General features: G+C 42.0%; 2 protein-coding genes across 2 annotated transcripts; both read left to right on the top strand.

Moving 5' to 3' along the window:
• The first annotated feature begins 5,313 nt into the window (after positions 1–5,313).
• LOC143482141 (odorant receptor 131-2-like) lies at positions 5,314–6,288 on the top strand. The gene has a single exon (XM_076980411.1). The coding sequence runs from the start codon at positions 5,314–5,316 to the stop codon at positions 6,286–6,288; it is 975 nt and encodes a 324-aa protein (XP_076836526.1).
• Positions 6,289–13,322: 7,034 nt separating this feature from the next.
• On the top strand, positions 13,323–14,291 carry LOC143481518 (odorant receptor 131-2-like). Its single transcript, XM_076979555.1, has one exon. It carries the CDS (start codon positions 13,323–13,325, stop codon positions 14,289–14,291), a length of 969 nt encoding a protein of 322 aa, XP_076835670.1.
• Positions 14,292–17,915: the final 3,624 nt, after the last annotated feature.

The raw sequence follows: 17,915 nt of genomic DNA, 5'->3' as shown, positions 1-17,915 counted from the left end.
TTTTGAAGTATTTTCCAGTTTGCTCCTTTTGTCTTGGTTATTCTGCCTCATTCTGTCTTGCTTTTTCTGGACTTTGATCATAGCCTGTTTCATTACTGGAACCTTTTAATTAGTTAAAGTTATTGGCTTTGGACCTCCTAGAGATTCATCTTTGCCATATGAACAGGACATTTTATTTCACAATATACCTGTTTTTCTGCACTCTCAGTAAAATGTGTGTGCCAAATTTGTCAATTGTGATTTTCACCTCACTCAAAAATTGTCCTCTGCATTTACCCATCTGTGCAGTTAACACACACACACACACTAGTGATTACTAGGGGGCTGTGGTACACATGTGCCCAGAGCAGTGGGCAGCCCTAGCCCGGTGCCTGGGGAGCAGTTGGGGTTAGGTGCCTTGCTCAAGGGCACCTCAGTCATGGCCTCAGGCCTGGGAATCGAACCTATGACCCTCCGTTCACGATAACGGTTCCCTAACCACCAGACCACAACTGCCCCATGACAAGAATAGTAATACATGTGAATAATAGTTACAAATAATCACAATGGCAATAAACAGCCGAGTAATAATAGGCTATGTGATACTTCAAGGTTACAAATAATTTGCATAAAGCATGTCATAAAGCATGTCACTTCTTGTCACTGTCTCATAAGCACTCTCACTGAAGTAATTAAGACAGGTGGTTTTGTTCTTGGGGACAGAGTGCATACCTAACTACTGTCTCTTATGACACCATATACTTACCCTGCTACAGTCTGGTTCAGCTCAGATCTACACCTAGGATTGAGACATCTAGGACTCAGGAAAATAGGTCAGGTTGAATGGGCTCGGGTTCACCCTTGAGAAGGTATGAGATTTGATTGTGGATTGTTTGGTTCTACAGAACGTTCCCTGCTCATGGTGCTCTCTCATCCTTGGTTTCCAGCAGGCAATCGAATACGATCTCGTTGTGTGTCATGAGCTGGTGGCAGAACATCTAAAGGGCTGTTAGTTAATCTGGAGTGGATTCCTGAATGGTGGAGCAGCATGCCAGCAGAACCTGGGGGTAAATGAAGGTCTTAGTCACACCGCTGACATGCGGTTGAGAGCCGAGTGGTGCGACCAGTTATGAGTCCGTCACTCTGTGGGCGGAGCAGCATCATTTGGGTCTTCCAGATACCCAACCAGTTGCAGACCTCAGCTTCATCCATCAACTCAGAGTTGCCCAGATGCAGGCATGCCAGAGCAGAGGGACTGGAGCAGCATGAGAAGCCGCCACGATGGCTGTGGGCTGGTTGCAGCAGTGCACGTTGAGCTCAACATTAGTGCCAGGGCCTGATCTGGCCCATGCACCAGGCCCAACACAGTTTTCCTCAGGCTGTAATGTAATGTAATGTAATGTGCCATATTTGTCAATTGTGAATTTACATTTGTCCTCCACATTTACCCATCTGTGCAATTAGAACACACACACACACACACACACACACACACACACACTAATGATTACTAGGGGGCTGTGGTGCACACGTGCCCAGAGTGGTGGGCAGTCCTAGCCCGGCGCCCGGGGAGCAGTTGGCGTTAGGTGCCTTGCTTAAGGGCACCTCAGTCATGGCCTGAGGCCTGGGAATCAAACCCCCGACCCTTCGGTCACAAGACCAGTTCCCTACCACCAGGCCATGACTGGCCCATGACTATGCAACACCAGAGGCTGGCAAACACACTGCCAAGGCCAAGGTTCCTTCCACTAACGGTACAACAGTCCACTGTGCAACCAGAAGCTAAACGCAGCCAACACAAAGCACCATAGCAGTGAGTCCGTGTGGCATCTAATCTGGCCGGTCTGGCTTTTGCCCCATGCGGAGCGACCCTCACACCAAGAAATGCTGAAATTCCTCACTAAGTTGATGATGTTCTATTAGAAGACAGCAGGAAAAGGACAGGAGGGAAATAGAGAGTACATGAATGACAGTGGATATAATATTCACAAAGTCAGCACTTGGCTCATTGCTTTGTGTGCAGACATTGTTCACTCTCTCTCTCTCTCTCTCTCTCTCTCTCTCAATGATCAATGGCTAAAGACTAAAGAGTGAATGACAATTAAGACCAGTTAAAACCTGTGGCAGATGAACACAAAATATTCCCCAAACAGGCCATGGTGAGTGATGTGAGTCAGAGAACTGTGGGGAACTTTGGGGACATCTGTCCATATGGGAACAAATAGTAGAACACAACCCAACAGTAAAGAAAAAATCGGCCAATGAAAAACACAATAACACACAGTAATACTACACAAATGAAATTTTGGTGGAAATGTTTCAGCATAACATCACACAAGAGGTCATAGAAAGTGATGCATGTCGTGTTCCAGTTGATGAAACTAAGAACATGAAACAAAAGAACTAGTTTCACTGGTCCCGAGACATTATTACAACGGGACAGTACCTGAGCGGTCCTATATTTTCAAAGAGCTGAAAGTCTAGACACCGCAGGGTTGACAGAGAAGATCATCAACTGTCTAGAGGGATATAGGCTGGAGTACAAAACCAGTCTTGTAGGGCCAGGATATGACAAAGCATCCATAATGGGAGGAAAACATGCAAAACACGTGTTTTTGCTCACAAAGGAGACAGCAAAACATGTATTCTTTGTGCATTGCAATACACATTTCTTTCTAGTTGACACTGCTAAGTCAGTACCTAAGGCCTTTCTTTTCTTTACTAGCGAAGCAATCTCATTCCACCTGACTCCCAAGTTCTCTCTTCTCTCCCAGGTTCATATTTCAGGACAGGAAGGGGGGGGGGAATTAGTGAATAAGCTATAGGTCATCATATCAGGTTCAGACATTCACCATAAATGGCTAAAATAAGCACTTAATAAGCACATAAATAAGCACTTCTTATTTATGTCCAGCTGTAACATAGTGAAAGGCATTTAACCACTCCCTCTCAGCAGTAACAGTGACCTTTCTATTCATCCATATGAGTCAGGCTTGGATTATGGGGAGGAACGCAAATCAAGCAAAGGAACGATGCAAATCATGCTCTACTAACCAGCAATGCTGCTTGTGAAAAGAATGATCCCCCCCTGATATTGATCGCCTATGAATAACCATGACTGATGAGTAATTGATTGACCTGGGAGTGCTCAGCGTAGATTCATGGAGAGACAAGATCTTGGATATGGACCAGTTTATTTGACTATTAGTAGGCAGCACAAAAACTGCAGCAACCAAACTGCAGAATGCAACTTTTCTGAGGCAGAGCTAAGCCTACATGTGTGAAGGTGCAGTTAATCAACATGAATAGACATGCTCAGAACACACACTGCAAAGAGCACACACTGCAAAAAAAAAAAAAAAAAAACAAGTTGAATGCTTATGTGTTTTTTTTTATTACATAGAATATCACATATCTACACATTCTATACATAGCTATTTTTAGCTGCTTGTGTTGTGCCACTAATGATGTATCCACATTAGAGCACGGGGTATGGAACAAGAGCCTGAAAATCATGTTTTCATGCCCCATGTTTTCTAAGCCAATTTTCAACAGTGTATCTATTTCTGAATATGATGTATTGATTTCCCATGGTCCTTCCCAGTCTGGTTCTTGGCGCCCCATGCCACCTCATTTAAAAGATCTTGGGTTCAACTGTTTACAACAACATGCCTTCTGTTTGCTTTAACATCTTGCTGATAGTTAACAGTCTCAAAGGTTGTCCAACTCAATTTCTTGTCCACAGAGTCTGAATGTGCAATAGCGTGTGTCCCAAAAGAGACAGTGTTTGCACATCTATGACAGAATTTAGCACATGATAGACAAGTGAGGCATAAATTATTCATAGACGTAATAATGAGAGCACCAGGGGCAGGTTTGCAGGGCCTGTTGGAGGCAATACTCATGAGTGTCTACTTGCCCAACAACAGAACAACAACAGAACTTGAGGCCTTTAAAGTGTAAAGCCAGTTTATCTCTCTGTAGTTTGTAGTATCTATGCATCTTCATTGGAAAAGTCAAATGATTAAAGGAATTGTGATTGCATGTAACTGAATAAAAATCCATTTGTTCCCTTTCAACATTTACTTCCCATTTCAAGACATTTTACATTTTTATGGCATTTGGCAGACACCCTTATCCAGACCGACTTACATTTTTATCTCATTTTTTATACAAGTGAGCAATTGAGGGTTAAGGGCCTTGCTCAGGGGCACCTCAGTCATGGCCTCAGGTCTGGGAATAGAACCCACGACCCTCCGGTCAGTCCAGTTCCCTAACTGCCAGGCCACGACTGCCCATTTACACGACTGCCCAAGACCATTTACTTGCTGAGCTTTTTGAATGTTAAGATCCAACCAGAGTAGTGTAGTGGTAAATGTAGTGGTAAAGAGTCTCCTACAATTTCAGGTTTAAATTATAGAATAAAGCACCAAAATGAGGAGTGAAGAATGAGAACTAGAGTTCTGTATGGTCATAATTGTGCATGGTCCTTTTAACCTGTGTTCAGTCTGTGCCATACCCCAGCCAGCACCCGGTCATTCTCCACCCTGATCACTTTATTACTCTCAATCAGCGGATTATTCATTACACACCCCTGTTCCTGATCTTTACTCTAAACCCCACTGGTGCTAAAGTCTAGTGCTGTGCAATAGCCTTGCTTAGCACTCTACAGTGCCATATTTTCATGTTTTCAGAAGTATTTATTGTCACTTCTTGTATTGTGTCTTCTAATAAACCCTGTTTTCTTTTAAATGCTCTTAGTTATGCCCTTAGTTTCTCATTGGAGCCTATTCCTTAATTTAAGCAAAAAAAAAAACAAAACAAAAAAAAACAAACAACCCTAGGGTGAATTCTCTGTCACGTTTCTGGATGCTTAATACAAGTAAGTAAAATGTCTTATGTCTATTAGGCTGGGCAAACATTTGAATATGGGTAAAAGTTCACTAATATGAAGTTTATGCTTTAGTAACTTACAGCTAAAGGCAGAAATCAATGTAATTGAGAATTGATAAAACAGTTGGCTCAGTAGCAATGCTCATAAACAACACATCCATGTTGGTGGTTCCCACCAGGGACAACGACTGGCCCTGTGCAGGCTACATAAGTCCAGGGGCGTGGGGCTCATGTCTGTATGGTGGAACACCAGAGGGCAGAGCACATGGAATGGTAACCGCATGTGGAGTTGGATCAGCCTCAGACTAGGATTAGGGTTAGGGCAGATTCTTCTTCCCCCATGGCCAGTTAAACGAACATGTGAACGCCTTAAAGGTCGAACGTCGCAGATCCCATTCAGCAAATGATCTCCTAAGCCTTGTGTGTGAACGTCAGCAGCTCATGGCGAAAATCAACATCACAGATCTCCAGGTGGCGTTCACCTATCAGCAGATCTACAAGGTGGACTTTGACGCCGCCACTGGGACTAAGATTGCGGTGGTGGTCCTAATGTCTGTGTTTTTTGTCTGTATAAACTGCATAATGCTTTTTGCTCTGAGGAGCAAGCCTGCCTTTAACGAGACAACCCGGTACATTCTGTTTGCTCACATGCTTCTCAATGACTCCGTCCTCCTGCTAATCACTACCATCATGTATGCCATGTCTCTTGCTCTCGCCAGTGTAGCCAAAGGGATCTGTTCATTGTTAGTCCTCATCTCCACCTGCACATTCAACAATGCACCTCTGACATTGGCTGTAATGTCACTGGAGCGTTACGCAGCCATCCGCTTCCCTCTGAGGTACGGCACCTTTGCCACTCAGAGAAACACGGGCATTGCGCTAGGAGCCATTTGGTTCCTCAGCTGCCTGAACATAATGCCAGACATCATGTACGAGCTCATCACTGATCCCAACCATTTATTTAAGAGCACGTTTTGCACAAGGGAGAAGCTTTTTGTGGCCAAGTGGCAGGCTGATATGGCTCAAGGATTCGAAGTTCTTTATTTTGTTTCAGTGACAGCGATCATCATTTTCACATACATCAGCATCATGATCACGGCCAGGTCTGTGTCTACAAACAATAAAGACTCTGCTAGGAAAGCCCATTGGACTGTGCTGCTGCATCTCATACAGCTGGGCCTGTGTCTCACCTCCTTTCTGTACGGCATTATAGAGAAGATGCTTTATTTGATGACTGGAAGCGATAGCTCTCTTTTTATACACTTGCGCTATCTGAACTTCCTCATTATCCTGATCCTACCACGTTGCCTCAGCCCACTGATCTACGGACTGAGAGATGACGCGTTACGGCCCTTGTTCAAGTACTACCTCTGCTATGGTGCAAACAAGGTGAAGCCGGTGGTCAGGCTACATTGATCAAAGTGTGCAGGTGTCCTGCAGGGAGTTGACTAGTAGGTTGTGGAAGAATTGAGGACTCAGATTTACAGTGCTTCCTGAAATGTGATCTTGTACAAAAAGAAAAATGTTTCATTTTTATGTATACAAATATTTTCAAATTACACTAAGTGTATTTTTTTCATTTAGTCTGAACATAACCTTAGGTAACTGCGTAGATTATTATTTTCAGAATACAAATTCATTAAACTTGTGTTTATTATAATGTGATAATGTGATAATGCGTTTTCTCTACTCTTAATCAGTTAATAAATCAACAATTCAAAGCAACATCAAATGTAAGAAAAAATAATGATGACACCAGGCTCAAGAAGGGCTCAAGTAATGTTGGCTACTTTGCCATCGCCAGAGAAAATTCTTTACAGTCTGCAGATGGAGACAAATACCACATTTCCTGGCTTGGACATTAGCAGATATTTCTTTCTAAACAATGAAAGATAGAGCTGTTTTCCTGTTAAATATTCAAGTAATTGTATATTTGTCTAAACCGTCTGCGTCTAATAATAATAATAATAATAATAATAATAATAATAATAATAATAATAATAATAATAATAATAATAATAATAATAATAATAATAATAATAGGGTCAGGTTGCTATTAAACCATTTAAAGACCAGGACAGGACTGTTAAAATGTTGCAAATTCTTCAGATGCATGATTGTTTGTTTAAATGTTAATCAGATGATTGTCAACCTACATATTTTAGTAGACCAAATGTATTTATTTCAGGCCTGCAACACCACCTAATTTGCTAATCAGTAAAAGCTCAAGAAGTGAAATAAGATTTATGATGATTACATGATGACACTGATACCTGATACGTAATGGAGCTGAAAGGCTCTGACCTAATCTGACATGAACATTAATAAACGTAAACTTGAAATATCAGTTTTGTTTTGTCTGTTTAGTTCTAGGCAGCGTGATATATCTATGACTAATGTGCACTCATCAACCACAGCAACTGCTGTTCTTCTCTGCCCTCATGCAGAAGTGAGTAGAAAAGGAACATGTCTACATGTTATATGGATCATATCCTCAGAAGGCCAAAAAGGAAACATCAGAGAAGAAAATCAACAGTGACATGGCTGTTATGGCCAGCTGCTCGTCACAACTTTGTCAAAATGCTCAGAACAAAAAGTATTTCACGATGCTATAATGTTACTTTATGGAGATATACAAGCTACACATTACAAAAAAGTATATGATCTGTGCCCTAATTGTTACGTTTGAGTTCATAGTATGACGGTGACTGTGAGAAGAAGAACAGTATGATTCTTACATTTTTCTTCTACATTAGCACCGACTGCACCTGAAATACAGCAGCCAGGACAGGGCTGGTCGCAAACAAATGGTCTCTGAGAAATAACACCTGTTATTACATTCTTAACATGTAACATGTCAATTAGGGGTGACTAAGTTCACCAGACAAGACAAAGCAGCACACTTGATTCTCTTTATTGCTCACCACATTGATAACAAGTTAAACACTTGTTAGGTGAGAATGATGCATATTAGGAATGTATATATGGACAACTGCGGGACAGACTTTGTGTCAAAAAAACAACAAGAAAAATTTTGATCAGTGTAAGACTGCTGTCCAGATGCCTACTGGGACAATATTTGCGAGCAAAATATTTACGTCTTTGTCTGAGTGGATAAAAATTCCTAATGGACTGAGTTTAGTTGCAATTTCTCAGTAAGCTTGTGTCAGGTGTGGCACTGAAGACTATTGGTCTATGTAAGCTCATGCTTTTTTCTCCAGAGTTCCTGAGTTCTTTTCCATAGAGACGGAATGCACCAGAGAGCGTCCCAGAAGGACCAGTGTTTGACAACTATGACGTAACCGAACACATAACAGACAGATAAGCCATACATTATTCATAAAGATAGTAATGAGGGCACAAGGGAACAGGTTTGGACAAGATGTTGATCTACCTGCACCCATGTGCTTTTGCCTAACCCTCACAACTGTCTACTAGGAATTTGCCTGAGGTTTAAAAAAGTTTCTCTTATTTGGTAAAATAAGAAAGTATCTCTTATTTGTTCAATTCATGTATTTAGTGTACTACAAAAGGTTAAAGAAATACATTTGGACGTCTTAATAAGAAGATGAAATAGAGAGAGCACCAGGTTATTTAAATCAATTGTTATTTTATGCACACAAAACATGCAAAGAAGGAAGAACAGAGGAAACGGTGTGCGTCTTGTTGATCTAGGAACAAAGATTCCCAAAAGTAAGGAACAAAGATTCCCTGAGGTATGGAACAAAGATTGCCTGAAGTATGGAACAATTCACAGTAATACTGTCTGCTAAAAGGTGAGGTTGGACAGAAACATGACAGAACCTGCAATTCCCCATTCCAAATACCAGAAATGAGTGAGAACATGTAACAGAATCCTAAGAATTATTATAAACTACAAACTACAATTATAAAACTATCCCAGAACTATTGCATTTTAAGATATCAGACCTTTATTCCTTCAGTGATCTGATTCCTAAAAAGCATGTGTCCTACTGTATTTGCAGAAAACTCCAGTTTCAAATCTCAGCAATGAAAAAGCAAATGTCATAGACATAACCAGAGAATCCAGGCCATGCTAGATGCTAGGTATGCGAGGCCTGTGGCAAGAGATGCACAGGAATAAGAAAACAAAGTTAATCTAAAGTAGATCTGAAAGAGACTGAAAGTAGATCTGAAGTAGATCTGAAGTAGACTGAAGTAGATCTGAAGTAGACTGAAGTAGATCTAAAGTAGAGCTGAAATAGCAGTATAAAGCTCTGGCAGCTGGGAGAAAATGATGTGTTTCTTAATGTGTTTGGATTCATTCACAGATTTGTCCGTCTTTGGTTCAGGAATATCCCTGTGCCTTCTCAAGTCTTTGCCCGTCCTGGAAATCTTTTACAGTCAGAGCTGAATGTCCTGGAACTCACTTATCAAGGTCAGGAGGGGAAAACATTCACACTTACAAGCTCACCAATTATCCCCTCCCATTCTCACTCTTCTCTCATCTCTCGCTGACTGGTGACTGATGATGACTACTGGCCACAAATCTCAGTGCCTAGAAAGTAAACACCATCAAGAACCTGAAGATCCACTGTTCTGATTTCTAACAGCTTGGTCCAGTGAGCCTTCCTATGTTCAGCTTCCAAAATTCACTTTAAGATGATATCCATAGTGCTCATTCCTTCTCTCCTCCCTCACTTGTAAAAGTAACACAGACAGGATTTATTTATGTACTGTTTCTCAAAGAGTGCACTAACCAAATATGTTTTCTTGGCACAACACAACCCTCTGCACAGCTTTTTAAACAACAAGCATAGTGTGGGACTTGAGAGGGTAAGGGAGTGGGAACAGTCACCCAGAAGACCTGACTAGTCCTGATAAAGACCTGACCGTTCCTGATAAAGACCTGACTAATCCTGATGAAGACTTGACTAGTCCTGATAAAGACCTGACCATAGTACTGATGAAGACTTGACTAGTCCCGATAAAGACCTGACTAGTCCTGATGGCAAAGGCAAAAACTGGTACCAGATATTTTTGCCATCACACTATTTCATAAAGAATGCTAGTGCCATTAATAACATCTCAAACAAAACAAGAAATCAATACAGATTAGACCTATAGAGATTGCTATAGGGGATGGTACTCTGAATGTAGTTGCTGTAATGGATTGAAACTTTCCTAAACTCTGTTTGACTATGATAAGGTCAGCCATGTTCTGCTGGCATGCACAGCACAGACCAGGCGGTACACAACACAGACAGGAGGCACTTCTTACCAGCACACAGACACCACGTCAGTACTGTTGTCTGCAGCACTGGTAGTGCCCATTGTGACTGTAGTAAACTATTCTACAGTTCTTTTTTAGTATAGTCTGTAGACTTTAACTGTAGTCTGTAGTAGTTTGTAGTCTTTGACCTGAGAATTGCGGGTTTGTGCCATCATGCCTGTGCTTTGTGACACCTTGTCATGTGTCACTCTTAGATTAGATGTCCTTGTTTGCATGTAGTGCAAGATCTAATCTTCCTGTGTATTTGCATCAAGAACCCAGGAACAAAGTGTTCTCTGTCACTTTCTCAAATTACACTTATCTCACTCTCTCTAACACTAAAACAAAGTGTAACAATGTTTGCAGTCCCTCAATTAATAATATAAAGAAATTCCAGATCTAGGAAACACTGTTAGACTTACATGAGAGTGTTTATGCAGACAATGTTAGAAACCTAGTTATGCCTGCCTCACTTTGTGCTTTAATGACAGCTGAACTTCTTTCACTAGTTCACAATGAAGTGTATACAGTGGTTAATAGTTTCTTATACTCTTGTTTGCAGTACTGTAGCGCTCATAAACAGAGTTGCTTCCTGATCTTCATTACTTCTAAAACTCAGATGTGACTGGTTTATTCATTCTGAAGTGTCCCTAAAAATCTCAAAGAATACATTTATAATTTATTCACATCTTAATGGGAATATGTAACGTTAGGTTACTTAGCGCCATCTGGAGTCTTTCTTGGAAAAAGTTTGCCAGTGTATTCTCAGCCAGTTGCCTGAGACCAACAATTATGAATCTGATATGAGAGCTTATTATGATAATAAAACCTGTACTTTTATCAGTATGAGAACCTAAACAAAATCTATATATATATATATATAGAAACTTGTAAAACAAATATGTGCTTGTATTTTAAATCTGACAATTTGTAGAATGAGACTCTTAACCTCATTATATATTTATAAGATTTCAATGACAAAATATAATAACAGCTATATTTCAATTTTGAAGTCACAGACAAAAATATACAAATATGTGACGTAATTCTAAGATAGATTCAAATATATTAATTTGCACACAAATTTGGTGCTACAATTCAGGCTTGCAACCGATTAATATGACAATACAACTTTTGATGGACATGCTGCCCAGAGACCTGATCTGATCAGAAGTGTAGCAGTTACAAGGTCACAGATCAGTTTTGCAGCAAGTCTTTAGGAAGAAGTGTATCAAAATCTAGGGTAGACATGAAGTTGTGATGTCAAGTTTCATAACAATACAAAATGAGTCACACCAAAGAACATGTTTGGCAAGTCAGGCAGTGCAAGAGGATTGGAAGCTCTTAAAGGTAAACTGGAAAGTGCCCCTACATTCCACAGTCAGGAAAGTAGTGAACCAAACTCCACAATAAAGTGGTTAGGGCCACTATTCCAGGTAAATGGGCTACACTGAAAAATCAACTTTGGAAGAGAAAAGGAACATATAAGGACTTGTTGATGACTGAGGCATGACATGACCCAAGAATGTGAGGTAGCATCAGTGGTTCATGGGATTTACCAACAGCAAAGAATGAATGCATCCATCTACCACACTACAATACAAGTGGTATTAGGGAACCATACTTGGCACAACTGCTGGGTATCATGGCTGGACAGTGGCTGTCAGTATGATGCAACTGTGTCTGGTGCTGGAGGGGAATGCACTACACTTGTAAATCTGCCACCAGAGCAGCATGGCGACCTCTTGGCATTGACACTGGCTACTTCCCATTGGTTGCTCTTCCTTCATAACCACGCCCACCATTGGATTGTGATCGCCATGGCTGTTGTTACTCCCATCCTGAAGGTGATAACTGAGAGTGGGATACTGGTTTTAAATGCAGCAGGAGGCCTCAACCACCTGACTCCCACAAATCAACTTGCTCAACTTTAGATGAGAATGGGAACATAGACAATATCAGACAGATGTTGTCCTGTAATTGCTGATAGCCTGAATGCCCTGCCACAAACATTGTGTTTTGTGTGAGTTTTGAAAGAATCCATAGAGTCTCTAAGCATGCGTGCACTTTGCATCACTATTTTAACACACTAGCATTCAATATGTATAAAGGTTCCAACCCTCCCAAAGGTCATTCATTCACAACAGTGAAAATAAATCAAACTGCCCAGATGACATATTACAAATCCATTTAGAAAAATTCCCTTCTGTTTTTATTATACATTGTGTGTGAGCCTGATTGTGTGTGTAAAGGCTGGAAAAATCTAAAATAGATGAGTCAAACATGCAGGTGGAAATAGGCAAGTGTGATAAGGAACACCTGTGATCAACAATCCAGTGAAGCAGAGCAAGTGAATGATTGGTTGAGCATGGGATTCTGGGAGTTGTAGTAAATGGTGACTTAGTAGAATACCAGTAGTAGAAGATAGCTTGGTTTGCTGAAGGCAAAATGTTGGCAATGCTTTGTGAAGACTGTGAGTATGAAGAGCCATTATATAGTGAGATGATGTAACTGAGAGTAAGAAGCTGTGTGTGATAAGTAAACAGAACAACTCAGAGAATTCCAGCAATGAGGCCCTCTGGTGGCCAGACATTAATACAACTTCTTTGACAAGAACAAAGGGAGCAAATGTGAATAATATAAAATATGATGTGCTACATGAAGTGCTATTTATGTTCAGCACATCATATTTTATATCACTTACTTATCTTATACTGTTTTAATCAATTAAATCTACTGTAATTTTACGGCTTTTTTCTTTTCTAAACTTAAAAATAATAGTGAAGACACCATAATTATAAAATCATATACCAAAATGTGTTAAAATATATTAAAACTACTTCTTATAACTAACGATTGATTGAATTGATCACAGATTACATATTTGGTGGATTTTCTCAGCTACATACTATTACATAGCAGGAAGTGAGACAATGATGTCACTGCCAAATATAAAATGTCAGACACACGCCTGAAATGTTCACAACTCCAGTACCTTTAACTTTTGTAACTCATAATGGACGAAGCAACACACGATTGCATTCTCTTGGATATACCAAAAATCATATTTGCTTTTTAAAAGTGTTTTAACACTCTTAGCAAATTTCTGCATGTTTCTAGTACATTTCTGTTGATTACCTTGATTTTGCTTGCAGTTTGGCCTCACCAGATTCCTGTAGAAATAGTACTAGGTTGTTTTGTTTTGTTGCTGTAATCAATGGCAGGTACTAACAAAAGCACTGTGAATGATTTGATATTTAATCAACTGTTCAATGTGAATTCAAATGAGGCAGGTGTGTCTAAATATATGGTTGCAACATTACTGATCATGTTTTGTACATATGTAAACTGCATCATGTTCTATGCTCTGATGTGTAAGTGTATTTTTAAGGAGACTCCACGCTATATTCTCTTTGCCCACATGCTTTTAAATGACTCTGTCCACCTGCTTTTCGCCAGTTTGCTCTATCTCATGGCCCAGGCCCTCCTTAAACTGGCAAAGGCTGCTTGTTCCTTCATCATCTTTCTAACCACTACAACATTTCATAATGCACCGTTAAACCTGGCTTTGATGTCACTGGAGCGGTACGTAGCTATTTGCTTCCCTCTGAGACACATTGAAATAGCCACTCAGAAAAGGACTTACCTTGCCATTGGTTTGATCTGGTGCCTTGGCAGCATTAACATTTTGGTTGATGTCCTTTTTGCAGCAGTGATGGACCCTAACTTTTTCACTATTCAGATAAACTGCATTCGAAATCAGATATTCATGAAGCCATGGCAACTTGATGTATACAATGGATTCAGTGTGTGTTATTTTGTTTCAGTCACAGTGATCATCATGTTTACTTACATCAGCATTTTAATCACAGCCAGGTCTGTTTCTTCCAACAAAGACTCTGCTAAGAAATCCCACAGGACTGTGTTGCTGCATTTCATTCAGTTGGGCCTGTGTCTAACCTCTTTTTTGCATGGAACCATCGAGCGAGCTCTTTATGTAATGATAGGAAGTGATGTTGTTCTCTTTACACACCTGCGCTATCTGAACTTCCTGTTCGTGCTTGTTCTGCCTCGCTTTCTCAGCCCACTGATCTACGAGCTGAGAGACGATACTGTACGGCACTTGTTCATGTATTACTTCTGCTATGGTGCTAGAAAATTCAAACCAAAAGTCAATGTACCCTGAATTACTACTGCAGTTTGTTGTTCAATAAAGCTATATGGATTTTTTTATGCATATAGTCTTCATTTCAGAAGACCCAGAAGACCCCTTTATGGTTAACATAAAATTTTGAAAATTTTGGCTAATATTCAAACTAGTTACCTTGTATTATGGAATATTTATGGTGATGAAGATTACTATATATTATGAATCTAATGTGATGTGCTTGTTTCAGTGCAAATTAAATTTTTATGCCTTGTCAAATAAGTTATAAGTTGCTAGCAAGTCAGCAGGCATATATATTAACATGAATGATCAGTCACATTTTACATTGAAAACAACTGCAAACAATCAAGAGATCTACCAGACTACTACGTCTACGTAACAGTTGTTGTTGACACTTCTGTGAAAAACCTGCAACTGCTGTAAAGCTGATGAAAGAGGGCTTGTCTAGTTGTCCATGAACACAAATGAGGAACAGTAATGCAGCAGTGGTTCAAACGTCCTTTATATTTTCCATACACAATTATTTTACATTTATTTTCAAGATTGACAAATTAAAAAGGACAACATAGCAGGGTAACTCTATTTCAGCAAAATGCACTGCATTTCAGGAGACACAAAAGAACAGTACATCTATGCATCCTGTAAAAATAATTATGATCATAACAATAGCAATTCTGAATGAACTGCTAAGAAGAATTTACAGCAAAGACATTGACAAATGAATGATGGTGTTACAATGTCCAGCGAAGTGTGACAGGGATGAAGTGGATGGTTTTAAAGTGTCATTGTCAGGAATAGCCGATGACATAATCAAGTTCACCTGTCACACCACCACGCCCACATTCCATACGTACTTAAGCACCAGAACCACACTTCCTGGTTGCGAAGTATTGCCTCCATGTTGTCGCGTACCAAGCCTTTATTCCTGACTGTCTCTCTGTGCACCGAACTCTGCTTGTTCCCTAGACCACGTCTCCCGCCTGATCCCTGGTACCTTCTCGGACTCTGCCCTCGCCTCACGACCCCTGACCGTCCTGACCACCGCTACTCCGCTGCAGCCCTGCACCAACATAACACCGCAGCATTGTCTGCGCGGCTCGCTGTACAGCACTGTGTCAATAAAAACAGATTAGTTCCGCATCAGGATCTCTCTTAGCGTGCTCTATTCGTTACAGTCATACAGTACAAAGATAATAGAAAAAGGCTGTGACACTGCATATTGTCTGTGATGCCTGTTTTGTCTCCCTTTACAATTGTCAAATTTATTGTCTTGTCTTGTTTACCTGTAGCTGGTGGACTGCTATTCATTATGCAATTGAAACCTGAGTGTGAGAAGGTGGGGAGAAGACTATTAGATTATTAGAGTGCTGACATAACAGTAATTAACATACAACAAGCTACAAATTTGTGGCCCTGCCAGTATTTGTAATAATGACATCTTAATACCTTGACCTGCATTGTTTTCAAGGTGGGGTCTTTATTGTCATGTAATGTTCAAACCAACCTTCACAGAGAGAAAAATGAGCATGCACTAATACAGTTACTGCAGGTTCACACTGGAAACTAGCACTTTTGTAAGTCGCTCTGGATAAGAGCGTCTGCTAAATGCTGTCACAGTCACAGCTCCGGACCCTTCCCTGTGGGCGTGCCGCTATGTTGTCTGCGTGTCGTTATGTCCATATTTGTAGTTCCGTGGGTGTTCGTTGTCGCACCTGTGCCTTGTCTCGAGATCACGAGGGTCTGTGTTACTCACCTATTTAATGTGCATTCGCGCAGTGTCTTGTGCTCGTCTTTGTCTAAAGTTTCGTGCCTGTGTGAGAGGTGTGTTGTCTGTTTGCACTCCGCACGGAGCTTCACGTGTTTATTTGTTTGCATTAAACGTTAAGTGTTGCACAGTGCGACGTTCATCTTGCTTCATATTTCGAGAGTCACAGAAAGATGAGCCACTAAAGAGAAGCATGCCAGGATACGCCACCCGTGCACCAAAGGGGAAGAGAAAGAGCCGACGTCACCACGGCTCTTCCCCAGGCCGGCGCCGCGAAGCCCCCGTCACCGAGCAGACTATGCAGCAAGACCCCGTCTGTGCGTATATGCTCTGCGCGGCTCAAGAGATGGAGGATGAAGAGATGGCAGAAAACTTCTGCCAATCCGCGGTGCGCTTATGGAAGGAGAAGCACGGAGCTCCGCCCCTGGCATGCCCCGCAGAAGGGCTCTGCTCCGTTCGAACACTTCGCTCCTCTTGTGACCGAGGAAGCCAGCCCTCTACCCTCCGTAGGTGCTGAAGCCGGCGCGCACTACGGAGAAGATGAGGGTGAAGACGTCAGTCCCCCTTCCTCCTTATACTCAGCGCCCACCTTGTACTATGGAGAAGACGAGGGTGAAGAGGTCAGTCCCCCTTCCTCCTTATACTCAGCACCTACGGTATATTACGGAGGAGACGATCTCGACGTCAGTCCTTCCCCATCCGTTTGCTCTGATTCCCTCGGAGAAGACAGCGAGGAGGAACTTGACGTCAGCCTTCCGCCGTCCGTGTGTGCACCCCTCGCCGAGTCCGACAGCGAGGGCGAGGAAGCGCCTGGCTCTTCCTCCTCTGTGCGGTCAGAAGTGACCGTGCATACAGAGAAGGAGGAGAGACCGGAGGACGAAGCGCGTTCGGGCTCGGAGGCGAGCCAGATGGACTGCTCGTCAGGCATCTCCTTGAAAGAGGCGATGTCGTGGAGCCCAGGAGCCTCGGAGGATGAGGAGGAGGGGATGGAGACGTCAGGGGGCGAGGAGGTGCTGCCTCGGAGAGCGCCAGAGACCCGAGGCCCGAGAGTGTGTTTCGGGTTGCCCTCAGGGGCACCTCGTACCCCGGCCAGTGAACGGCGTCAGGCGAACCCTCCGCCAGCGCCCAGGAAGAAGCCGGAAGCGCCCAAAGCCAAGCCAGCGGGCGCGTGGTTTCCTGGAGCGCCAAGCAGCGCTGCGCGCGCGGGAGGACTGGTCCCGCAGAACGGAGGGACCCCGCCTCCGGTTCCGCCTGCAGCCCTGGGAGGGTTTGCGCATCAGGCCACGCTCCTGCAAGCGGGGGGAGCAATCTCCTGGTTGCCCATACCTGTGTGTTTGTCGGTCCCGTTGTGTCTCCCTAACCTCCTTTTCCCATTTGTGCCCCTTGTGTTTAATGTTCCTGTATGTGTGTTCGTCTACGTGCCCGTTGTTACGACCCAGTCTAGGTTGGGCCCATAACACTGTGAAATAATGGTGAACCTTCTCTAGTGACAGATCACGTACGACCAATAGCGTATAGTGAAATGAGTTTATGTAGGTTACAGGTGATATATATACAGGTGATAGACGTACATATACATATAAATATACATATATATAAACATAAAAGAGAAACTCCACTGTCTTCAGGTTGGCTAAGGCTGAAAACCCAAAAGAATAACCACTACCCAAATGTTAAATCAAACAGCCACCAACCCTACCCAGGGGTGACCAGGACACGCACCATACAAAACCATAACATATACAACACATTAATAAACAACGAACAGCCGCGACAATATCTGCTCAGAAATAAAGTCCACCGAACTAAACTACCATATAGGAAGTCAGCACAATCACATATCGACAACACAGACGGCAAACGAGTCCCAAGCATTA

This window comes from Brachyhypopomus gauderio, chromosome 18, assembly GCF_052324685.1.
Source record: "Brachyhypopomus gauderio isolate BG-103 chromosome 18, BGAUD_0.2, whole genome shotgun sequence".
Classification (NCBI taxonomy): domain Eukaryota; kingdom Metazoa; phylum Chordata; class Actinopteri; order Gymnotiformes; family Hypopomidae; genus Brachyhypopomus; species Brachyhypopomus gauderio.
This window is presented reverse-complemented; position numbering and strand designations above follow the sequence as displayed.

What these genes read in the sequence shown, in the direction of transcription:
- LOC143482141 (XM_076980411.1), top strand. Translation starts at nt 5,314, where the DNA reads ATGGCGAAAATCAACATCACAGATCTCCAGGTGGCGTTCACCTATCAG.
- LOC143481518 (XM_076979555.1), top strand. Translation starts at nt 13,323, where the DNA reads ATGGCAGGTACTAACAAAAGCACTGTGAATGATTTGATATTTAATCAA.